At 44.0% G+C, this 26598-nt stretch overlaps 1 protein-coding gene across 8 annotated transcripts in view; it reads left to right on the top strand.

Annotated features, from left to right (window-relative positions):
- Positions 1-462: 462 nt before the first annotated feature.
- Positions 463-26598, top strand: part of abcc5 (ATP binding cassette subfamily C member 5) — a 103849-nt gene continuing 77713 nt past the window's right edge. For 2 of the 8 annotated variants that reach the window (XM_033032144.1, XM_033032145.1), the window contains exons 1-4: positions 2580-2781; positions 10627-10787; positions 17076-17239; positions 19005-19160. In XM_033032144.1, the coding sequence (XP_032888035.1) occupies positions 2655-2781; positions 10627-10787; positions 17076-17239; positions 19005-19160 (608 nt within the window). In that variant the 5' untranslated portion in view covers positions 2580-2654. Of the gene's footprint in view, positions 925-2579; positions 2782-10626; positions 10788-17075; positions 17240-19004; positions 19161-26598 lie in introns of those variants that run through there. The other 6 variants (XM_033032140.1, XM_033032138.1, XM_033032141.1 and 3 more) reach the window with 6 other exon arrangements.

Here is a 26598-nt window from a genome sequence, read left to right as displayed (position 1 = left end):
TTTCCACTCTGTCCCTCCCCCACTCTAGTTCTCCAACTAATTTCAAACCCTTCTGATTATTTTTGCTGATTGTATGCCTTCTTGTCACCTTCCCCATAGCTAACAATGAACCATGGATAGACATAAAATGCTGGAGTAACTAAGTAACAGGCAGCATCAAAGACCCTAGAGAGCTCCTCTAGTATCTTTGGGCAGCTCTGGAGGGAAGGAATGGATGACGTTTTGGGTCGGCAACCTCTCGGGCGCAGTGTATGCTGGGGGGTGCAGTCTTTGTCGAAGCACCGCACTGCGGGGGGGGGTCCGAGTGGAACTACAATCCCCGGCGTGCACTGCGGGGTGATCTGAATGGAACTACAATCCCCGGCGTGCACTGCGGGGTGATCCGAGTGGAACTACAATCCCCGGCGTGCACAGCGGCGAATTGACGCAGCGGCGGAGCGGAGCAATATATTTTTTGCACACTCCTCCCCCGCCCGCTGCGGAATTTATTTCCAGAGGGAGAGACGTAATCAAAGATCCTATTGCTGTAGGATCTTTGGACGTTATCGTGAGGCATAAGACAGGGAGGTGATTTGATGAAACGTCTATTTCCCTCCCACAAATATTAATGGCACTATTTTTTTTAATGAAAGGGAGTCATTTAACCGCCCGCTGTCGTTCAGCGAGGAACGCCTAAACATCAGGTTAAAAAAACTCGCAACGATTCCACGAGAAGAATAACATCTGGCTGGAAATACGCGACCTTAACCCCAATTGAAAACAGGAGTCGTCCAATTGCAAAGGAATTGTGTGGCGAGTGAATTTGGAGTGAGCTGAAACTGCGGAAGGGCGCGTTGACCTCGAAAGGCAACCGGGCTAATTGAGTCGCTGCCGGTAATGAGAGCTTCGTCTGTTTGTCAGCAATAACAATCAAAGATTATAGAGGTACTTTGATAACAAGTGAAACGTTGCACATCTTGGAGATCGGAAATAATCTCAGAAAATAGCGAGAATGCTCGGGTCAGAGAGAGAGAGAAAAACACAGTTGACGTTTCAGCTCCATAGTCGTTTATCTGAGCCAGGAAAATAAAATATATCTCGAGTTGCGAGGACGAAGGCGGGATGGGGAGCGCAGACGGAATATCTGGGGTGAGGTGGAGATCGGGGAAACTGAGTGACACAAGTGGGGGAACTGCATTGACGAATTGAGGGAGGAGGGGGTGGTGGTTCAAAGCGGAGATGGAAGGGCGAAGTGGGAGATTAAAAGAGAAGTTGATGATTTCAGGAGGGGTGAGACTGAGATGAGTGTACGGAAGAGGGAAAAGGAGCAGGTGGGGATGATATGTGGTGGTGGTGGTGGTGGTGGTTGGTGGGTGGGGGCGGGAGGGTGTGGTGGCAGGGCACCATCCCTTACTTTCGATCTCTCCATCTCTGTCACATCTGCTCCGAAAATGAAGCTTTCTGCTCAAGGACATCCAAGAAGTACTCTTTCTTCAGTAAACGCGGTTTGTCCCCCATCAGTTGTGGATGGACCCCTCGCCTGTTGTCGCCTCTGTCTCTACCAGGTCTGCAAACCCCTCCCCCAGATGGACCAGGGATAGATTTCCTCTAGCTCTGACTTTTCACCACATCCAGCTCAACACTCGCCCACATTTCTGCCACCATTGACATGATCCCATCATCAGTCACAGCCCGTTCCCAACTATTTCTGCTTCCCATTTCATCAAACACTTGTGCTTGGTCTGCCAAGGCCTGCAAGAGCTCCTTGTTACGAACAATTTCTCTGTACAACTCCTTGGTTTGCTCATCCCTTCCTACTCAACCCTCTCTTTCTCCAGGCATATTCCCCTGCAACTGCACGCTATGTAACACCTGTCACTGCACCTACTCCCTCATATTCATCCATGGGCCCCAGCAGCCTTCCCGGGTGACACAGAGGTCTGTGTGAACCTCTTCCAACATCGTCTATTGCATTCTGTGCTCCTGAAGTGGCTTCTTTCCAAAGGTGAGAGAACAAGCAAAGACGACCCGACGTTTTCGCCAAACCATTTTAACTCCCGTCCCAATTTGCATAAATACCATTCTGTCCTTGGTTTCCTCCATTATCAGAGTGAGGCCACATGAAAACTGGAACAACAGCACCTCAACAAATTCAAATTCACATTTATAATCACATGCACCAATTAAGGTACAGTGATATTTGAGTTGCCTTGCAGCAATACAATTAAAAGAACACAATACAATTAAAAGAACGATAGAACGTAACATAAACATCCATCACTGTGATGGAAGGCTATAAAGTTCAGTCAGTCTTCCTCCTTTTGTTCACCCGTGTTTGGGGCCTTGACCCTCTGTAGTCGCTTCTACGGACGGCCCAATGTACAAGCCCTCTCATCGGGATGATCGAAGCTCCGACGTCGGGACGGATGGAACACACTCCGTGGCTTGGAGTGCCTGAATCGGCCACTTTCTTACCGGAGACCGCGACTTCTCGATGTTATAGGCCGCAGGCAGACCAACAGTCAGAGCTCTTCTCTGGCGATCCCCGGCAAGGGATCCCATGCTCCAGGATGGTAAAGTCCACTCCACGCCCATGGCTAGAAGCTCCGCAGACCGCGGCTTCACGATGTTAAAGTCAGCAGGCCGGTGGTCGGAACCATTCTTCTGGCTCTGCGATGGAAGTACGCGCCGCGCCTGTTGCTGAAGCTCTGGGCCGTCTCCGGGAAATGCCGCACCAATCCAAGTTGTTAGGCCGCGAGGAAGGTGAAAATGCGACTAGGAGAAAATCGCATCTTCGCCGAGGTAAGTGACTGGAAATGGTTTCCCTCTATTCCCCACCCACATAAAAATATAACGAGAAACATTAACACACACATTTAGACATACTAAAAAAACAAAAAAATGTTGAAATGTCAGACAAATGACAGACACACCCTCCCAGCGCGACGATATTCTCTAGACTACAACCCAACTTTTCTGTTCTTCCATTTCTCCAACCCCCAAGCCCTCTATTTCCTGTTTATACTCTCATTTCCCCATCCTCTTGTCCAATTCCACCCATATCCTTCCCTCTGGTTTTACATTTTGCTCCTCCTCTTGAGAAAATCATAAAGCGGGTCAGGCAGAATCGGTAGAGGGAATGGGCAGGTGATGTTTCAGGTTGGGACCTTTCTTCAGACTAATGGATTCGGTGGGGGGAAGGGGGGTAGAAAGCTGGAAAAGAAAGGTGGGCGCAGGACAAAACTGCATCAGTGATTGGTGAATACAGGCTGAGAAGGGGTTTGATTGAAAAATGGATAGAGTAAGTAACGAAGGCAGGATGTGAAAAGAAGACCGAAAAGTAAAGAGATGAGAAGCAATATGAAGTGGTAACTTCAGAGAGAGGGATATAAGTAAGATAGGGGGAATAATGGGGAAATGAGAAACTCTGGCTTGGGCGATGGGTATACAAAGGAGGGGGAAGGATCAGGGTGATGGTGGGAGAAATGGGTGTGCACCAGGATGGGTGGGACATAGGAAAGAGGGGGTACAGGAGTATTTGAAATTGGAGATTGAAATTGTCCTCTCTGCTCCCATCCAAGTTAAAACTTGCAGAGGAGCTAGACAGCTATCCTTATTCCATATAGAATTCTCTGAATTGACCTCAATTGATATGACTGATTTTAAATGGAAATTTTAACATTCATGTAAATAACAGCACAGACCTCGAGGCGACAGAGATTCTGAGCTTACTAGACATGCTCGACTTTACTCAACATGTAAATGAGGCCATTCACAAACATGGAAATACACTGGACCTGGTGATATCCTGAGGGTTAAAAATTGATAACATCCTGGTGTCTGATTTTACTGTTTTTTACCATTACTGTGTGTTTTTTGATGTGTTTTTAAAGCTGTTTGGACGCCCTTTCGAGTCTACATGTAAAAGGCACTTTTTAGATCCAGCAGCAGAACTTAATTGTTCTGAGCTTGTAAGTACATCCGTTCCTCTCAATCAGGGAGATTCTGTTGACGAAATGATAAAAGCTTTTAACAGTAACCTAGCTACGACACTTGTTAAAGTTGCACCTCTCAAGGTTAAAAGGAAAGTAAGGGTTAAAACATCTCCATGGTTAAATAACTCTGTCCATACGTTTAGAAAATCATGTGGAGTAGCCAAAAGAAAGTGGAGAAAAACAGGACTAGAAGTACATCTTGGCATCTATAAAGAAACTGTTGCTACTTATAGTAATGCTGTAAGATCTGCAAGGAGGACCCGTTTTTCTCAAATTATCGCAGAAAGTGGTGGAAATAGTAAGATTTTTTTTCCTCCACCATTGGCAGATTACTAAACTCTGCTTCAACCCCTGATTTTTTTAAAGCCAAGCATCTGCTGAAAAGCATGATCTGTTTACCGATTATTTTAAAGATTAGGTTCAGACTATCAGAGCTGGTATCCCTTTACATTCTACCGTCCTCTGCTGCCGACCTAGTAAGGCGCAGGCAAAAATAAGCAGTTTCATAAGTATTTCTACCTCAGAACTTTGTAAAATTGTGGCTGAGAGCGAATCCACTACCTGTCATTTCGACGCGGCTCCTGCAATGTTTTTAAATAATGTTTTTAACGGTTTATTCAGTTTTGTGCTTACAATTATGAACATCTCCCTTGAGACTGGAACTTTCCCAGATTCTTATAAAACGCTGTCGTAAAACCTCTGCTAAAGAACCCAAATTTAGACAGTGGCTACTGAGTAATTATAGACCCATATCAAATCTACCCTTTATCAGCAAGGTACTGGAGGAAGTAGTATTCAACCAAATACAAGACTTTCTGAATCAAAATGACATTTTAGAGAAGTTTCAATCTGGTTTCAGAGCAAATTACAGCACTGAGACTTCCCTGATAAAAATAGTCAGTGACAATAGACAATAGGTGCAGGAATAGGCCATTTGGTCCTTCGAGCCAGCACCGCCATTCAATGTGATCATGGCTGATCATCCCCAATCAGTACCCCGTTCCTGCCTTCTCCCCATATCCCCTGACTCTGCTATTTTTAAAAGGCCTATCTAGCTCTCTCTTGAAAGTATCCAGAGAACCGGCCTCCACCACCCTCTGAGGCAGAGAATTTCACCGACTCACAACTCTGTGAGAAAATGTGTTTCCTCGTCTTCGTTCTAAATGGCTTACCTCTTATTCTTAAACTGTGGCCCCTGGTTCTAGACTCCCCCAACATCGGGAACATGTTTCCTGCCTCTAGCGTGTCCAAACCCTTAACAATCTTATATGTTTCAATAAGATCTCCTCTCATCCTTCTAAACTCCAGAGTGTACAAGCCCAGCCACTCCATTCTGTCAGCATACGACAGACCCGCCATCCCAGGAATTAAACTTGTAAACCTACGCTTCACTCCCTCAATAGCAAGAATGTCCTTCAAATTAGGGGACCAAAACTGCACACAATACTCCAGGTGTGGTCTCACTAGGGCCCTGTACAACTGCAGAAAGACCTCTTTGCTCCTATACTCGACTCCTCGTGTTATAAAGGCCAACATGCCATTCACTTTCTTCACTGCCTGCTTTACCTGCATGTTTACTTTCATAGACTGATGAACAAGAACCCCCAGATCCCGTTGTACTTCCCCTTTTCCCGACTTGACACCATTTAGATAATAATCTGCCTTCCTGTTATTGATACCAAAGTGGATAACCTCACATTTATCCACATTAAACTTAATCTGCCATACATCTGCCCACTCCCCCAACCTGTCCAAGTCACCCTGCATTCTCATAGCATCCTCCTCACAGTTCACACTGCCACCCAGCTTTGTGTCATCTGCAAATTTGCTAATGTTACTTTGAATCCACTCATCCAAATCATTGATGTATATTGTAAATAACTGCGGTCCCAGCACCGCGCCTTGCAGTACCCCACTTGTCACTGCCTGCCATTCTGAAAGGGACCTCTACTCTTTGTTTCCTGTCTGCCAACCAATTTTCTATCCATGTCAGCACTCTACGGGTGCCAATGGCCACCAAAAGTCCCGCCTGGCAACCTAAAAGCCGTGCCATTTTGCCCGGCTTGGCAAGCACCCGGGATACCTGCAGTTCAACTCTGAGAGGGCCTCCCTCTTCATCTCTCTCTCTCTGTCACTATCCATCTCCGCCCACCATCCGTGTCTGGGCCACCGGGCTCCGCTCTATGATCTTTGGCCGGGTCTCCGCTCTCCGCCAGCTCCTTATCCGCCGGCACGGCCAGCCGCCTTGCACATGTGCACTGCCACGGCCTGCACACCCTCCCCCTGCACACACGCTCAACCACGACCGCCTTGCACATGCGCACTGCCACGGCAACTGGTCGGCGCCGGGCACTTTCTCTGTCCCTTTGCATTGTGGGAGATCTGGTCGCCATTGCTGTCCGGTCGCCGCCTCGCTGCGACCGCTGAAAACCAATGGAGAATCACTCCCTGGAGCTGGAGTAACTCCCTGGAGTAACTCTTGCTTCAGGGAGCAAGAGTTACTCCAAAAATAGTGGTGAAGGGTCCACCACCAAACTCCAAACTCTGAACAATAACAGCCTATTGCACTTGATCTGTTCATTTATTGTGTATATATATGGTCTATGGTATATAGACACACTGAACTTTTATCTCCTGTTCTGTATTATGTTTCCATATTCTGTTGTGCTGCAGCAAGCAAGAATTTCATTGTCCTATCTGGGACAGATGACAATAAAATCTAATATTAGTTGCGTCTGCTTGGGTAACTATGGTAGGGTGAAGACTATTCCATGCATTAATTGTGCGGGGGAACTCCATGGAGCAGCCAGCATCTCTGGATAGAAGACATTGGGTGACGTTTCGGGTAGATACCCTTCTTTAGACTCCCTCTGATTTTAGTGTTTTTAGTTTAATTTAAAGATACAGCGTGGAAACAGGCCCTTTGGCCCACCGAGTCCACACCGACCACCGATCACCCGTACACTAATTCCATCCCACACATTAGCGACGCGAGTCAAGAGTGTTTTATTCTCGCACGTGCCAGTTAGAACAATGAAATCCATACTTGCAGCAGCGCAACAGAACTGCAGATGCTGTTTTAAATTGAAGATAGACATAAAAAGCTGGAGTAACTCAACAATTCAGACAGAATCTCTGGACAAAAGTATTATGTTTTGGGTTGGGTCTGAAAAAGGTTCCTGCACACCTTTGGAATGTGGAAGGAAACAAGAGCACCCCTGGAGAAAACCCATGCAATCAAATGGAAATGGAGCAAACTCCATACAGACAGCACCCATATTCAGGATCAATTCTGGGTCTCTGGCACTTTTAGGCAGCAACTTTATGGCCAATGTACTGCCCCATAGTCTTGAACTGAATTTAAACATACAGTAGCTGTAAAGGGGGACATAGCATCACTTAGAGATTTAAGACTGAAAATGGATAGTTTCCTTTTTTTAGTAACCAAATTTATCAACGTATAATTTTTTATGTGTTGGAAAACAAAATATAGTGGCACAGCTGGTAGACTTTCGGCCTCACACAATAGAGATCTGTGTTCAATGCTGTCCTCGGGTACTGTCTGTGTTGAATTTGCACATTCTCCCTGCAAGCATGTGGGTTTCCTTCCACATCCCAAAGACGCATTGGTTTTGTAGGTTAATTTGTATCTGTAAAATTGCCCCTAATGTGTAGGGAATGGGTGAGGAAAGTGGGATGACAGAACTTGTGTGAACAGGTAGACAAAAATGCTGCAGATACTCAGCGGGTGAGGCAGCATCTATGGAGCGAGGGAAATAGGCGGGGGGGACGGGAAGAAGAAAGGAAGAGGCGGAGACAGTGGGCTGAGGGAGAGCTGGGAAGGGGAGGAGAAAGCAGGGACTACCTGAAATTGGAGAAGTCAATGTTCATGCCGCTGGGGTGTAAACTGCCCAAGCGAAATATGAGGTACTGCTCCTCCAAATTACGGTGGGCCTCACTCCGGCCATGGAGGAGGCCCAGGACAGAAAGGTCAGATTCGGAATGGGAGGGGGAGTTGAAGTGCTGAGCCACTGGGAGATCAGGATGGTTATTGCGAACCGAGCGGAGGTGTTGGCGAAGCGATCGCCAAGCCTACGCTTGCTCTCACCGATGTAGAGCAGCTGACACCTAGAGCAGCGGATGCAATAGATGAGGTTGGAGGAGGTGCAGGTGAACCTCTGCCGCACCTAGAAAGACTGCTTGGATCCTTGAATGGAGTCAAGGGGGGAGGTAAAGAGACAAGTGTAGCATTTCCTGTGGTTGCAAGGGAAAGTGCCAGGAGAGGGGGTGGTTTGGGTGGGAAGGGACAAATTGACCAGGGAGTTACGGAGGGAGTGGTCTCTGCCGAAAGCCGACGGGTGGAAATGGGAAGATGTGGCAAGTGGTAGGATCCCGTTGGTAGACAAAAACGGCGGAGAAAATCAGCGGGAGAGGCAGCTTCTCTGGAGCGAAGGAATAGGCGACGTTTCGGGTCGAGACCCTTCTTCAGAGTGATGTCGGGGGGGGGGGGAAGAAAGAAAGAGGCGGAGACAGTAGGCTGTGGGAGAGCTGGGAATGGGAGGGGAAGGAGGGAGAAAGGAAGGACTACCTGAAATTGAAGAAGTCAATGTTCATACCGCTGGGGTGTAAACTACCCAAGTGAAATATGAGGAGCTGTTCCTCTAATTTGCGGTGGGCCTCACTCTGGCCATGGAGGAGGCCCAGGACAGAAAGGCCGGATTCGTAATGGGAGGGGGAGTTGAAGTGTTGATCCACCGGGAGATCAGGTTGGTTATTGCGAACTGAGTGGAGGTGTTGTGTGAAGCGATCGCCAAGCCTGCGCTTGGTCTCACCGAGGTTGATCATACGCTGAATAATCCAACCACATTTTTGTTTGGAAGTGGAAAGAAATAATAGAAATTGCATTCATTGCAACGTGTAAAAAGAGTTGAGATACTGTATTACAATTTTGCTGCATGTCATTGTGGTTTATATCATGTCTTGATTGCTGAATATGTTTAGTTTGTGACTTTATTTGAAGCAGAAATAGAAATAGAAATAACAGGGGAAAAAAGAGCCCTGTATTTTAGTAGAAAGAAGTACTTGGTTAGCCTTTGGGACCATGTGTGATAGCTGCATGATATACCGTTTAGTGTAGCACAAGGTAGCTGCCTTGGTCCGTTACTCTTTTCCTGTTAGCCTCCCAATGCCGCAGCTATAAGAAAATTGGTGAAGCAGCCTTTTTCAATGACGCCCCCAAGCTGTGGAATACCCTACCCAGGGCTATAAGAGACGCCCACTCAGTTGACATATTTAAACGGCAGCTGAAAACTTATCTTTTCAATCAATCAAACTGACTTTATTTCTTCTGTATTTGACCTGTGTTTTTGTTTTTTGTTCTTTTACACTCAATTTTATATTTTTATATAAATCTGTGCTTTATATGCTATTAACTGCCTATGTCCTTACTGTTTTAAATTGTATTTTTGTTTAGACCTGTGTTTTTGTGGAAAGCACTTTGGTTTGCATTCAATTGTATGAAAAGTGCTATGCAAATAAAGTTATTATTATTATTAAAACCTTTAATTTTGATCTTTTAACCAGTTTTGGTGAGTGTTCATTGAGTGGAACGTATAAACTCCGTACAGACAGCACCCGTAGGCAGGATCAAACCCGGGGCTCTGGGACTGTAAAGCAGCAGCTCTACCACTGCGCCACCGTTTGTTAATGGTCTTTTGTAATATTTTGTGCTTTGGAATAATCTCTAACTTCCCGGAGGCATCACATACACAAATAGCATTGTGTCCGTATTTAAATTGTGTGCACTTCCCTTGCTTTGATTTAGTGCAAGGCTGCATGAAGTATTTAGAATATAGTTTTGAATTAAAAGTAGCAGACTGAATAAGCACAGATCAGAGGGGAAAAAAAATTGGTGATGGTTTAAGTATAGCTTGGCAATTCATGCAAATTTCAAAATTTGATTGAAGGTTTGAAAGTATGGATTGGGTTACGATGCTTAAAATTGCATTGAAAGAATAGCAAAACTGTACTGGAAATTGGGCTGTTAAGTTCGTTGAAGAGTTTTTTGTCCCTTATTTTATCCTGTTGTTACTATTATTTTGTTGAACTAATCATAGCAAGGAAATTATATTGTTCCTTTAAAGCCATCCTCCTTTCTAAGAAGGGATAGATGGGGCGAGTTCAGTTTAGAGATACAGCATGGAAACAGACCCTAAGCCCACCATGCTGCCCATTGATCACCCATTCACATTCGTTCTACGTTATTCCACTTTCTCATCCACCCGATACAAATTAGGGGCAATTTTACACAGGCCAATTAACCACACATCTTTGGCCATGGAAAAAGTGCAATCTCCTCACAGACAGAGCCCAAGGTTATGATTGAACCCAGGATTCTGGCCATATGAGGCAGCAGCTCTAGCAGCTGCGCCACTGTGAGGGTTTAGGTAAAAAATGTTTGGGTTTGGAAATACCTGGAATAATCTTAATACCCGAAATGTTTATTGACATTTCAACATGGGCTGCTCAACTTGCTGTATCCTTGAAAGTATTTTAGCTTTTTGTTTTCAAGTGTATGTGCAATCTATTTTTTTTTGATCAGTGTCTGTCTGTAGAATCTTTACTATAATTGTCTTTCCCTCATTTTTGAAAGTGCAGAAAACATACCAACAAACCTTGGCCGGATTTCGTAAAGATGCAAACATGAAGGATATTGATGTCAGAATAGAATATGTAATTCCCGAGCCTGGATGTAAAACAGTGAATAGAAAATCCCCACGTTTGGAAACGCACAAAAATCAAGGAGAAACACAGGTTAGACTTGTATGTTTAATTTAATGAAAAGGTTTTAATACCATAGTTTGTGTTTGCTTTTTAAGGATGAAATTTGTTATATAACAAATATAGCACAAATGGCCGGACTTGTGCCACTAATTTAAATTCCTATTGACATAATCCTCACATTTCATGTAGTTATACAGTACAGACAATAGGCCTTTTGGCTCACCTCATCCTTGGCAACCAAGGAGCTTACCTGAGTAGGCCCTATTTGGCCCATATCCCTCTAAATATTTCCCATCCAGCCACCTGTCCAATTGTCCTTTAAATGTTGTTAATGTTTCAGCCTTTACCACTTTCTCCGACAGCGTATTCAGTGTACCCACAATCATCTATGTAGGAAAACCCACTCCTTAGATCCTTTTGAAATCTTTCTCCTCATACCTTCGATGACTCTTCCCTCGGGAGAAGGCTATGACTGCCCATTTTATCCTTGGCCCTCATGATTTTATAAACTTCCAGAAGATCTATTGTCATCACTCCACTTTTTATTTTGCTCCAGGAAAAAGTTCTAGCCTATCTAGTCACCTTATAACTCAAACCCTCCAGCCCAGCAACATCCTTTATCTTTTCTATACCTTTTCTACCTTAATCCCATCTTTCCTATAGCCTGGCAACTAGAACTGCACACAATACGGCAACTGCAGATCAACCATCCTTTTATACGTCTATAACATGACAACTTGTGCTCATTATCACAACTAATGAAGGCAAGGATGCCTGGCACCTTCTTCACCACCTTGTCTACCTGTATCACATGTTTCAGTGGGATTCTTCTCACTCCTTTGCTTGTTTGATCTTTCTTAAATTCATCTTAACCATGGTAGAGAGTTCCATATTCTCCCCAGTTTGTTTAAAAGAATTGAAGCTCTATACTTTTCATTCATTACAATCGCGAGTGAGCAAAAGTAATGGCTAATGTTCATTTTATAGATTCACTAAATTTTAGCCATTAACCCCATCACAACTTCATTGGATATTGTAGTATCCTATATGTTTTGACTGCTTTCTTTCCAATAATTTGCACCTCAAAATTATTAACTCTGCATATACTATTCTCTCTCTTGGACCATTTATCCCTTTAACAATGCATTTTATTTTTCTGGAGGAAATAATAGTTATCTCTGGGGGAAAAACAACATTCTAAAAATACTGTTGTTTTCTATCATTTAGCCATTTCTATCATTTAGCCAAACGTTACCTATTTCCTTCGCTCCATAGATGCTGCTGCACCCGCTGAGTTTCTCCAGCATTTTTGTGTACCTTCGATTTTCCAGCATCTGCAGTTCCTTCTTGAAAAATATTTTATTTGTGTAATGGGTTAGAGACGGCATATCTCTCCTTATAATAATAATACATTTTATTTATGGGCGCCTTTCAAGAGTCTCAAGGACACCTTACAAAAATTGAGCATGTATAGGAAAAACATGTAAGGGGAATGAAATAAATAGTAGAGACATGACTAGTACACAAAGTAAAGACAGAATTCAATACAAAACACAGCATGAGGCAATTAATGCACAGATGAAAAGGGACGGGGACGTGGGGCTAAGGATAGGCAGAGGTGAAGAGATGGGTCTTGAGGCGGGACTGGAAGATGGGGAGGGACACGGAATTGCGGATCAGTTGGGGGAGGGAGTTCCAGAGCCTGGGAGCTGCCCTGGAGAAGGCTCTGTCCCCAAAACTGCAGAGGTTGGACTTGTGGATGGAGAGGAGACCGGCTGATGTGGATCTGAGGGACCGTGAGGGTTGGTAGGGGGAGAGGAGGTCAATGAGATATGTGGGGGCCAGATGGTGGAGGGCTTTGTAGGTGAGGACCAGGATTTTGTAGGTGATCCGGTGGGAGATGGGAAGCCAGTGAAGTTTTTCTGTAATATAGCACTTCTCAGCCCTTTATTGGATTGTCATTTTGGATTATGCACTCAAATTCTGAGGTAGGAGTGTTGTTAAGTCGGGACTGATATCATAATTTGACAGCTGAACTTAATGCAGCAAAATTCTATGCAATTAAAGTTTCTAGAAGTCTCTGTTGAAGAACGTGTTGGTTGTGTTATGAAAACCTCCTGAGCTTTGGGGGGGAAAAGGCCTTAGGGTTCAATATATCTCTTTAACAGAAGTGGATAACTTCTATGTGGGACCTTATCAAATGCTTTCTCAAAGTCCAGGTACACTACTTCTTTTTTTTTAATTTCTATATGCACTACTACTATGGACTGACGCAAAACTGCATTTCGTTGTACCCATACTTAGTATTTGTGCAATGACATTAAAGTTGAATTGAATTGAATTGAATTTAATTGAATAAGGCCTGGGTTAACATCTTGTTCTAAAGGTAGCACTTCCAACCACGCAGCTTTGTAACAGAATTATGAGCAGAGATTGTGTATGCCAGATTAAGGCTGTCAGTATATGTACACTTTTACCCTTCTGAAATGGGTAAAAGTTAGTGCTATCGAACCAGGCTTTTTTTTTACAATATCATCAACCAGCATCAGCATCAAAGCATTTGCTTGACCATTGGAAGTTTCAAATAATCAGCCGCATACTGTTGCAGTGCAGAAGGAGTATATTCTCAGAACTTGGAGGGACATCTGAATCCCAATATACTGATTTGGAATCTGTAATTTTGAAAGTTTCTCAGTGATTGTTGTTATGAAACTATTAGATCATGATTTTAAATCCACCTCTTTTCACTCATTTCCGAAAGGGCAGGAAATCTGTTTCCTTATGCGGTCTGATCTGTTAGTATTGTGGTAAACTCTTAACTGTCCTCTGAATTAACCTTGCATGCCATTTGGTTATATCAGACATGTACATCAGTATATAATAAAAACAAGGAAGATTATCAGGGCACACACAGCTGCACCAGTCAAATTTCCCCATAAAAGTCATTCTTTTATCTTGGAATGACAATGGACAATAGGTGCAGGAGTAGGCCATTCGGCCCTTCGAGCCAGAACTGCCATTCAATGTGATCATGGCTGATCATCCCCAATCAGTACCCCGTTCCTGCCTTCTCCCCATATCCTCTGACTCCACCATTTAGATAGTAATCTGCCTTCCTGTTTTTGCGATCAAAGTGGATAACCTTACATTTATCCGCATTAAACTTCGTCTGCCATGCATCTGTCCACTCCCCCAACCTGTTCAAGTTGACCTGCATTCTCATAGCGTCCTCCTCACAGTTCACATTGCCATCCAGCTTTGTGTCATCTGCAAATTTACAAATGTTACTTTGAATCCCTTCATCCAAATCATTGATGTATATTGTAAATAGCTGCGGTCCCAGCACCGAGCTATGCGGTACCCCACTAGTCACTGCCTACCATTCTGAAAGGGACCCGTTAATCCTTACTCTTTGTTTCCTGTCTGCCAACAAATTTTCTATCCATGTCAGCACTCTACCCCCAATACCATGTGCCCTAATTTTGCCCACTAATCTCCTATGTGGGACCTTATCAAATGCTTTCTCAAAGTCCAGGTACACTACATCCACTGGCTCTCCCTTGTCCATTTTCCCAGGTTACATCTTCAAAAAATTCCAGAGGGTTAGTCAAGCATGATTTCCCCTTCGTAAATCCATGCTGACTCGGACCGATCCTGTTACTGCTGTCCAAATGTGCGGCTATTTCATCTTTTAAAATTGACTCCAGCATCTTCCCCACCACCGATGTCAGGCTAACTGGTCTATAATTCCCTGTTTTCTCTCTCCCGTCTTTCTTAAAAAGTGGGATAACATTAGCTACCCTCCAATCCACAGGAACTGATCCTGAGTCTATAGAACATTGGAAAATTATTACCAATGCATCCACGATTTCTAGAGCCACTTCCTTAAGTACACTGGGATGCAGACCATCACGTCCTGGGGATTTATCAGCCTTCAGTCCCATCAGTCTATCCAACATAATTTCCTGCCTAATGTGGATTTCCTTCAGTTCCTCCATCATCCCACATCCTCTGGCCACTACAATATCAGGAAGATTGTTTGTGTCCTCCTTAGTGAAGACGGATCCAAACTATCTGTTCAACTCATCTGCCATTTCCTTGTTCCCCATAATAAATTCACCTTTTTCAGTCATCAAGGGCCCAACTGGTCTTAACTAATTTTTTCCTCTTCACATACCTAAAGAAGCTTTTACTATCCTCCTTTATATTCTTGGCTAGATTACCTTCGTACATAGTCTTTTCTCCCCGTATTGTCTTTTTAGTTATCTTCTGTTGTTCTTTAAACATTACTCAATCCTCTTGCTTCCCGCTCACCTTTGCTACGTTGTACTTCTTCGCTTTAATTTTTATACTGTCTCTGACGTCCCTTGTCAACCATGGTGACCCCTTACTCCCCTTGGAATCTTCCTTCCTCCTAGGAATGAACTGATCCTGCACCTTATGTATTATTCCTAGAAATACCTGCCATTTTTGTTCCACTGTCATCCCTGCTAGTGTATCTTTCCAGTCAACTTTGGCCAGCTCCTCCCTCATGGCTCCATAGTCCCTTTTATTCAACTGTAACACTGACACCTCCGTTCTACCCTTCTCCCTCTCCAATTGTAGATTAAACCTGACCGTGTTATGGTCACTACCTCTTAATGTCTCATTAACCTCGAGGTCCTTTATCAAATCCGGTTAATTACATAACACTAAATCCAGAATTGCCTTCTCCCTGGTAGGCTCCAATACAAGCTGTTCTAAGAATCCATCATGAAGGCACTCTACAAAGTCCCTTTCTTGGGGTCCAGTACCAACCTGATTTTCCCAGTCTATCTGCATGTTGAAATCTCCCATAACAACCACAGCATTACAACATGCCAATTTTAATTCCTGATTCAACTTGCCTCCTATGTCTAGGCTACTGTTTGGGGATCTGTAGATTAGTCCCATTAGGGCCTTTTTACCCTTACAATTCCTTAGTTCTATCCATATTGACCACATCTTCTGTTTCAATGTCACCCCTTGGAAGGGACTGAATTTCGTTCCTCACCAACCGAGCTACCCCATGAGCGGTTACGAGCAGCATTGGACCCCATATCTGAGGAAGGCTGTGCTGGGATTGGAGAGGGTCCAGAGGAGGTTTAAGAAAATGATCCCAAGAAAGATTGGGTTAACATATGATGAGCGTTTGATGGCACTGGGCCTGTACTCGCTGGAGTTTAGAAGGATGAGAGGGTTCCCCATTGAAACTTACCGAATAGTGAAAGGCCTGGATAGAGTGGATATGCAGAGGATTTTCCACGAGCCATAGCCTCAGAATATAAGGACCTACCTATAGAAAGGAAACGCGTCAGACGGTGGTGAAGCTGTGAAACTAATTACCAAGTCATTGGGTATTTTTAAGATGCAGATTGACAGAATCTTGATTAATACAGGTGTCTGGGATTATGAGGAGAAGGCAGGGGAATGGGGTTAAGAGGGAAAGATAGATCTGCCACGATTGAATGGCAGAGTAAACTTGATGGTCGTATAACTTATGAACTTAAGAGAAGGCATGGATAGATCTGAACAGTGGAGAGGAATTTTAAAATGTATTGCTGATCTCTTGCTTACATTGATCAACACGCTTAAAAGTGCTGGATAACAATGACAGTGCAAGTTATGAGCAGTAGATCTTTAGATGAGCTGAAATTTAGGGAGCGTCAAAGATGGGAAGCTGAGCAAAAAAATGACAAGCAATCATTTGAGTTAATGTAGACGACTGAATCTTTCATTTGTAGCTGCATAGGCTCTCTTGGGGACAAGCAATAAAAGTGAAGGTAGACACAAAATGCTAGAGTGACTCAGTGGGACAGGCAGCATCTCTGGAGGGAAGGAATGGGTGATGTTTCGGGACGATTCAGACTGATGTCAGGCATGTGGGCGGGACAGAGATAGAATGTAGTCGGAGACAGTAAGACTGGTGAGAGAAGGTGGTGGGCTGGAGAGGGAGAGAGAGAGAGAGAGGGAAAGCAAGGACGATTTGAAGTCAGAGAAGTCAATGTTCATACCGCTGGGGTATAAGCTACCCAAGCGAAATATGAGGTGCTGGTCCTACACATGTATCAAAGTAATCTGGTTATGGAAATAATATATGATCTGAAGCACATTTCACAGTGAAATGGAACATTGAGCAGTCTGAGAAAGTGGCCAGAGACAGAATAGAAATTTGTGGAGAGGGAACAGGATTAGAGATCAGGGCAAAAGATAGTAACTGTGGGTTTCCAAATATTTAACTGCTTTGTTGATATATATTCCTTTTGTTTTTCCCCACCCCCACCCATTTCATTATGACAGAAGAGAGAGTTGTGTGAAAATGCTTTGGAAGCTGCAGGCCGGGTGGAAGGCCTGTCATTGGATGTTTCAACCCATACCTCTGTACAGATCATGGATGAAGAAAAACAGAAGGGAAAGTATCACCAATGTTTACACCTGTTAAAGCCCATTCGCAGCTCTGCCAAGTGAGTGGTTATATTGGTTTATTTAATGCCAGTTTAGAAATAATTTTGCAATAGAATAAAGCACCTCCCGGTATTTACTGAACACATCCACATTTCTTAACTTTTTTGATCCATCTTTTTAAATCTTAGATTTCAGGGCAGAGTGAAAGTTGATATTTACTGTAGCTAGAATTCAAGGGAAAATCTATAACAATGCTTTTACATCACATTTTTAAAAATTGGTTGAATTGTAATTTCCTCTCCAGCAAATCTCAGCAAGTAAGTTCGATGGAATGTCTTCTGTTCTTTTTCAATATTTCCCATTTATACCAATTATGCAAAACATAATTCAGCATGCTGAGGATCAAACTGTCATACATTCCATATTTTGGTTATCTCTATTAATGTTACAGGGTATTATAATTTCTGGTTAAATTTAAATGGGGCATGGGAACATTCGCTAACCACTTCTTCTGCATTTGGTGCTCCTGCAGTTGACCCCCTTTATATTGGTGAGAACGAGGGTAGACTAGGTGACCATTTCACTGATCACTTGCATTCGATCTGCCTAGGTCCCGTCCTATTCCCATTCCCATATCACCTTCTCTGTTCTGGGTCTCCCTCATTCCACAATGTTACCACATACAAAGTGAAGGAACAGCACCTCGTATTCAGCTCGGGTAGCTTACTACCCAATTGTATGAACAGTGAATTTTCCAACTTTAGGTAACAACCCCCACCTTTTGTTTTCCCCCTCTCATTCCCATACCCCACCCAAGTGCGCACTAATTACTCCCACTATCCAGACCCCCTTTCCCTACCCTCTCCCATCCCCCTCCACCTATATCCCTTCCTCAGACTTCACTTTTCCCAACCCTTCTCCCATTACGCTCTTTTGTCTCCTTTTTAGCTCTGGCCTTTTCACCCACCTGCCAATCAACCCCTCCCCCCCACTTGTATCCACCTGTCACTTGGCAGACTTTGTCTCATTCTCTTCTATCCAGCTTTCTCCCCCTCCTTCAGTTAGTCTGAACAAGGAATCCAACTCGAAATGTCATCTAGCCACTTTCTCCAAAGATGCTATCTGACCTCCTGAGTTACTCCAGCACTTTGTAAACCATCATCTGCAGTTCCTTGTGCCTTCACTTCCTCTGGAAGCTCATTCCATATATTTACCATCACACATATGCAACAAAAGAAAATGCCCCTCAGGTTCCTGTTAAATCTTTCCCCTCTCTCCTTAAGCCTGTGCCCTCAAGTTCATCATTCCCCAGCTCGAGGAAAAAGACTCTGCATTCACCCTATCTATGCCTCTCATGATTTTATGCATTTCTGTAAGATCACACAGTCTCCGATGCTCCAAGGAACAAAATCCTAGCATTTCCAACCTCTCCCTATAACTCAGTACCTTGAGTCCTGGCAAAATCCCAGTCAATCTTTCTTGCGCTCCTTCTACCTTCATGGCATTTTTCCTGTAACAGGGTGACCAAAACTGATCATAATACCACAAGTGTTGTCTCACTAACAACTTGTACGACTACAACGTAATACTGGATGACTGATAAGCCCAGTGTGTGGATATCATTCTTCGCCACCCTGTCTGCTTGTGACACAGCTTTCAGGGTAAAAATGTTAAAGCCTATGAACCAACGAGGAAGGCAGAATTAAGATGCCACCTCATCCTGAAGAGCATGTGAAAGTAATTTTCAAAAGGGGAATTGGATATGATAGTTACATCCTTGTGTTTAGTTCCATAATTACTATTTGTCTTTTCCTATATATGTAGACAAGAGCATCCTGTGGACAATGCGGGCTTCTTTTCCTTCATGACATTCAGTTGGATGACAACTTTGGCATTTACGGCTTATAAAAAAGGGCAGCTTCTGTTGGAAGATGTTTGGCCTTTGTCAAAATATGAATCTTCTGAACTCAATAGTAGAAGGTATGAGTATGATCTCAAAGCAATTGTATTGGAATTGCCTAGACAATTATTGTGCCATTATAGATTTTCTCCTATGTTCATGTGGAGCTTTTGTAGATATGAAATATTGCTATCTTGATGTGTCATGTGACCAGGCATGTTGGAAATTCGAGAATCAAAATCTGTGCTGACGTCTGAATATGTTTATGATGCAGTTTGAATATCCAGGTGATTTTTTTAATATAAAGCTGCAGACAGGCAGTCACATAAGATTTTTATATATGATATCCAGTACAGTACAGTACTGGATCTCGTTTTTTGCCTCCACCAGCCACCACATCCAACCCATCATCCTCCAATATTTCCATCATCTTGAACGTGATCCCACCAGTAGTCACATTTTCCTATCCACGCCCCCCTCTGCCTTTCGTAGGGACCGCTCCCTCCGTAACTCCTCGGTTCACCCATCCCTTCCCAATCCCCCAGGTACTTCCCCCCCCCATGACCGCAGGAGATGTAACATCTGTCTCTATACATCCTCCCTCACCTCCTGGGATCCCAACATTCCTCTCAGGTGAGACATAGATTCACGTGCACCTCCTCTAACCACATCTACTGCATCCCTTGTTCACGATGGTCCCTCTCTAAATCAACGTGGCCAAGTGTAGATTCACTGACCGTTTCACTGAACACTTGAACTCTGTCTGCTGAGGCCTACCGGATCTCCCAGTTGCTAACCATTTTAACTCCTCTTCACATTCCCATACTGAGCTTTCTGTCCTGGGCCACCTCCATAGCCAAAGTGAGGCTACACATATATGGAGGAACAGCACCTCGTATTCCGTTTGGGTAATTTACAACGCACGGTGGTGTAATGGTAGAGTTGCTGCCTTGCAGCGCCGGAGACCCAGGTTCGATCCTGACTACGGGTGCTGTCTGTGCGGAGTTTGTACATTCTCCTTGTGACCGCATGGGTTTTCTCCGGGAACTTTGGTTTCCTCCCACATTCAAAAGACCTTGCCGGTTAATTGGCTTGGTGTATGTGTAAATTGTCCCTAGTGTGTGTAGGATTGTGTTAATGTGCAGTGATCGCTGGTTGGCATGGACTCGGTGGGCCGAAGGGCATGTTTCCGTGCTATATCTCTAAAATAAACTAAACCCAATGGTATGAACATTGAATTCTCCAATTTTAGGTAACTACAACCCCCCCCTTCTTTCCCGACCCTTGTCTCACTCCCCACTTCTGGACTCACACCTATTTCTCCTCTTCCCCTCCCCAACATTCCCTCCTCCTGCTTCACGATTCACAACTCTTCAATCCTTTAGTCTTATTATTGCAAACTTAAGTTTGTGTTCCCCTTTTTACTCCATAAAACTGGTGAATTCATAGTTGAAGAAATTTCACTATGCTTGTACAGTGGGTTGCGCAGATGTATTCATTTGTGTTCCAAACTTCATTTAATAATGTCCATTACCAAAATGTCTTGAAGCTTTATCTTGAAATAATGCGCATATAACATATAGCCAACAAAATATGACAAAATTCCTGAGTAGGAAGGGTAGTTTCCCTCTGAAATAGGATATTTACCACAGTTCCATCATGCATAATTTCCTTTGTCATTCTCCATTTTACATCATACAGGATATTAAAATATTTTAGCCTGCACTTAATGACGCAGTGCAATATCAAGGTGCTGTCTTTCAGCAACATTAGAGAGACACAGCATGGAAACATGCTCTTCGAGTCCACACTACTCCTATAACTACTCATTTGCACTAATCCAATGCTAATCCCATTTGTATTCACAATCCTATAAACTCTTTCTCTAACTGTCCACAACCCTCCCCCAGATTCTTCTTTTGCGTACAAACTAGGAACAATTTACAATTACCATTGAGTATACCAATCCACACAATAATGGGGAACATACAAACTCTACACAGACCCATTAGAGATTAGGATCGAACCCGAGTTACTGGAGCTATCGAATATCACTGTACCCTAATCGGTACACGTGACAATAAAAGACCTTTGAACCTTTGAGTCATCAACTCCGCTGGCTGTGCCACAGTTTTAGATGAGATGAAAATTTGAATCGCTCTGTTCAAATGGTATGTTTATTTTTTAAATATCACACCTTTTTGAAGTTCATCCCTGTTCAGAATAGCTTTATTTTCTCAACAAACAGCAAGTATTCTCTTTGCCATTTGTCAGGCCTAATTGCACACCTATTTTAAAAAGTACATTATGAAATCTTGAAGGTAGACACAAAATGCTGGAGTAAGTCAGCGGATCAGGCAGCATCTCTGGAGAGAAGGAATGGGTGACGTTTCGGGTTGAGACCCTTCTTCAGAAATCTTGAAGTGCTTTTCCTCGCCACATTCAATTAGCGAGAGTGCGCCGAGCAGCGTTCACCCGTACACTAATTCTATCCTACACACTGTGGACAATTCACAGAAGCCAATTAACCTACAAACCTGCACGTCTTTGGAATGTGCGAGGAAACCGGAGCACCCAGCGAAAACCTCCGCTGTTAGAGAGAGAATGTTTAAACTCTGTACAGACGGCACACATAGTCAGGATTGAACCCGAGTCTCTGGCGCTGTAAGGCAGCAACTCTACCGTTGAGCCACTGTGCCTCCAAAATGACTGAAATTAACTTCATGGATTTTATCATGCTCCACTATTTTGTTTTTTTTTCTCTCTGGAGAAATTGCCTTTTTTTTGCAGATATAACTTATTGTACCTCAATTTTCTTTGTACATAAACTGCTTTCTGAGCAAATTAAATGTGAATTATTAATTCATACACCAACCTCACCTGTAAGACCAGGCTGATATTGTGTTGTAAATTGAATGAAGGACATATAACCAAGGAAGTAATGGAATTTCATAACTGTTTCACCCTTTGAATTGTTAGGAAAGGAGGATCAAAAGCATAAATATTCATACTGCTTTAGAGGAGTCAGAAGCAGTTGACACTTCACGACGACTGATCCATATTTAAGGGATTATTTTCATCATTGTTCTCAACAGTAACTTGATAGAGTACATGACTCCCTTATTATTTTCATTGTAATCAATGGAAAAACAAATAGAAATGTCATACATTTATGTAATCTTAATGAATTAATAACTGAATGGAGCAAAATATCTCTAATCCTTTATGAAATAGTGTTGAGCAAATACCCAAGTGACACCGACACAGTTAGTCATTCTGCTGTTTTTCTGTACTGTGCTGAGCTCTGTCATAATAACTATGCAATCAAAAGGGGTTGGGGTTGCTGATGGATATGTGAAAGGGAATAAATTGGATAGCTACAGGTAAATAAAAATGGGGGGAATAGAATTGTTCTATTGGGATTCGCAGAACGTAGTATTGTACAGCGCAAGAACAGGCCCTTTGGCCCACAATGTCTATGCCAAGACATTCTCTTATCTGCCTGCCCATGATCCATTATCCCTCCGTTCCCGGCCTATCCAAAAGTCTCTTAAATGCCACTGTTGTATCTGCCTCAACAACCATCTTCGGCAGCACATACCAGGCACTTCCCATGCTCTCGGGGAGAAAGAAAACTTACCCCGCGCATCTCCTTTAAACTTTGCTACTCTCACCTTTAAGCTATGTCCTCTAATATTCGATTTGAAAAAGGTTCTGACTGTCTACCGAATCTATGCCCCTCATACTTTCATATATTTATATAAGGTTTCCCTGCAACGTCCAACATTCCAACCTCCTGCAACCTTTCTAATCTCTCCCTTATATGCTACTATAATAAATAATAATAAATTTTATTTATGGGCGCCTTTCAAGTCTCAAGAACACCTAACAAAAATTTAGCAGATAGAGGAAAAACATGTAAGGGGAATGAAATAAATAGTAGAGACATGACTAGTACACAAAGTAAAGACAGAATTCAATTCAAAACACAATATGAGGCAATTAATGCACAGATGAAAAGGGAGGGGGACGTGGGGCTAAGGATAGGCAGAGGTGAAGAGATGGGTCTTGAGGCGGGACTGGAAGATGGTGAGGGACACGGAATTGCAGATCAGTTGGGGGAGGGAGTTCCAGAGCCTGGGAGCTGCCCTGGAGAAGGCTCTGTCCACAAAACTGCGGAGGTTGGACTTGTGGATGGAGAGGAGACCGGCTGATGTGTATCTGAGGGACCGTGAGGGTTGGTAGGAGAGAGGAGTTCAGTGAGATATGGGGGGGCCAGATGGTGGAGGGCTTTGTAGGTGAGGATCTGGATTGTGTAGGTGATCCGGTGGGAGATGGGAAGCCAGTGAAGTTGTTTGAGGACTGGAGTGATGTGATGGCAGGATTTGGTGTGGGTGATGAGTCGGGCGGCTGCGTTCTGGACCAGTTGGAGTCGGTTGATGTAGGTGGAGCTGATGCCAAGGAGAAGTGAGTTGCAATAGTCCAGTCGGGAGGAGATGAAGGCATGGATGAGTCTTTCAGCAGCTGGAGGTGTGAGAGAGGGTCTGAGTTTGGCGATGTTGCGGAGATGAAAGAAGGAGGTTTTAATGACATGGCGGATGTGAGGCTCAAGGGAGAGGGTGGAATCAAAGATCACGCCAAGGTTGCAGGCCTGGGGAGATGGGGAGACAGTGGTGCCGTCGATGGTGAGAGTGGGGTTATTGATTTTGCTGAGTGTGGCTTTGGAGCCTATGAGGAGGAGTTCTGTCTTATCGCTGTTGAGTTTGAAGAAGTTATGTTGCATCCAGATTTTTATAGCTGACAAACAGGAGTTGATATGGGAGAGGGAGGTTGTGGGGGGATTTGGTGCCGAGTTAGATCTGGGTGTCATCGGCGTAAGTGGAAGTCCAGGCTGAAGTGGCGGAGTATCTGACCAAGGGGGGAGGATGTAGATGATGAAGAGGAGGGGGCCGAGTACGGAGCCTTGGGGAACGCCTTGAGTGACTGTGGCTGTAGCAGAGGTGTGAAGTGGGATCTGTTGGAAAGGTAGGAACGGAGCCAGCTGAGTGCAGAGCCTTCAATGCCAAGGTCTTTGAGTCTGGTGAGCAGGATGTTATGGTTCACTGTATCGAAGGCTGCGCTCAGGTCGAGGAGGATGAGGATGTTGAGGGAACCAGTGTCAGCAGAGGTGAGGAGGTCATTGAGGACTTTGAGGAGAGCAGTTTCTGTGCTATGGAGGGGGCGAAAGCCAGATTGGAGGGGTTTAAGTAGGTTATACGCAAGGAGGTGGGAATGAAGTTGCGACGCAACGATACGCTCCAGGGTTTTTGAAAGAAAGGGGAGGTTTGAGATTGGGCGGTAGTTAATGAGAGAGGAGGGATCAAGACCAGGTTTCTTTAAGATTGATGTGACAGCAGCAGTTTTGAAAGCGGAGGGGACAATTCCTTGGGACAATGAGGAGTTGAAGAGATTAGTGAGGTAGGGGCAGAAAACGGGGAGGCAGGACTTCAGCAGGGGAGTGGGCAGAGGGTCGAGGGAGCAGGTAGTGGGTTTGGAAGAGCTGATGAGTTTGGAGATTTCAATAGGGGTGACCAGGTCAAACTGGGAGAGGAAGCAGTATGGAGGAGGGGTAAGGAGGTCAGTGGAGATGTTGAAAGGAGGGGCCTTGGTAGGTGGTGTAGATGCTGGGGAGTCGGGTACAGGGGATAAAGATTGATAGATGGTGCTGATTTTATCAGCGAAAAAGTGGAGGAATGAGTTGCAGAGAACCGGAGTAGAGTTAGGGAGAGTGTTGGCTCGAGGCTTGAGGAGGTTGCCCACTGTGGAGAAGAGGGTTCTGTGGTTCAGGCAGGGATCGGTGAATATGGAGGAGAGGTAGGCAGATTTTGCAGCAATGAGGGCATCTTTGTAGTCAGTGAGGTGGAGTTTGTAAGCTTCAAGGTGGACTGTGAGAGATGATTTATTTGTGAGTCGTTCAAGTCGGCGACCAGTCTGTTTCAGTTTACGAAGTGCAGGTGTGTACCAGGGTGAAGATGAGTTGAAAGTTACGGTTCTTGTTTTGAGGGGGGCCATAGTGTTAGGGGAGGTAGACAAGGTGGAGTTGAGATGGTTTGTGAGATCATCAGGTGAGATGGGGGTTGAGTCCAGGGGGAGAGTGGTGGAGAGCAGTTCAGAGAGATGGTGGGGATCAATGGATTTTAGATTACGGAAGGTGATTTCTACTACCGGCATAATTCTGGCGAACCTCCGCTGCAGCCTTTCCAAAGCCTCCACATCCTTTCTATAATGGGGCGACTGCACGCCATGCTGCAAATAGGGCCTAACTCAAGTCCTATAAAGGTGTATCATGACTTCCTGAGTCTTATACTGAATGCCTGATGTATGAAAGCAAGCATATCATATGCATTTTTTACCACTCTACTTGAGTTGCAACTTTCAGGAAGTTATGGACTCGGACCCCAAGATCCCTCCATGAATCAATGCTGTTAAAGGTTATATCAATAATTGTATATTTTCCCCTTCATTACGACTTCCCAAAGTGCAACATCTCGTATAAGCATGGATTAAACTCCATCTGCCATTTCTCCCATATCTGTAGCCGATATATATCTAGCTGTGTACTTTGATAGCCTTCCTCACGACGCCAGGAATCTTGGTGTCACCTGTAAATTTTATGGGCTGAATGGCCTCCAGTGCGTAAGAAGTAATTTGTTACATTCTTTCTACAGTGAACTAAATTTTGATAATAATTAATTATGACTACTGGACTGCATTTGTAGGAAATTAGCTACCAATTCCTCAAAGATGTCTAAATTATCTCAATCATCTGATTTGTATAAATAATAAAAATCTTTTGTTACCCTAATTTTCAATGGTGGTAAACCACTGTTAAAAGCTATGAGAAATGTTCAAACTTCACCAAAAACTGAAATCTTGCATGTGTTATAATGTGCTTATTGTTTTTGTGCAACTGAAATATTTTCCTCTCGCTGGCTGGATTAATTTCTTTGTTGTCGTAGAACACAAACGGGACAGCACAGAAATGGGCCCTTCGGCCCACAATGTTTGCATCGATCATGATGCCAAGTTCAAAATTGATCTCATCTGCCTGTACGTGATCCATATCCATTTATCCACTGCGCTTCCATGTACCAATCCAAAAGCCTCTTAAACGCCACTATTATCTGCCTCTGCCACCACCCGTGGCAGTGTGATCCTGGCCCTTGCCCCGCATATCTCCAGTAAACTTTCTGCCTCAAACCTTATAGCTATACCCTCTAGTTTTGGACATTTCCACCCTGGGGGAATAAAAGGTTCTTACTGTCTACCTGTGCCTTTCATAATTTTATTTTCTATTGGCTGCCCTCAAGCTCTGATGTTCTAGAGAAAACAATCCAAGTCTATCCAACCTCTCCCTGTAACTGAAACCCTCCAACCAGGCAACATTCTGGTAAACCTCTTCTACACCCTCTCCAAAGCCTCCATCCACATATTTCCTGTAATGGTGCGACCAGAACTGCAAGTAATACTCCAAAATGC

This window comes from Amblyraja radiata, chromosome 13, assembly GCF_010909765.2.
Source record: "Amblyraja radiata isolate CabotCenter1 chromosome 13, sAmbRad1.1.pri, whole genome shotgun sequence".
In the NCBI taxonomy this organism is placed as follows: Eukaryota; Metazoa; Chordata; class Chondrichthyes; order Rajiformes; family Rajidae; genus Amblyraja; species Amblyraja radiata.
Note: the sequence above shows the minus strand (reverse complement) of the source record. Positions and strands in the feature narration are given on the sequence as shown.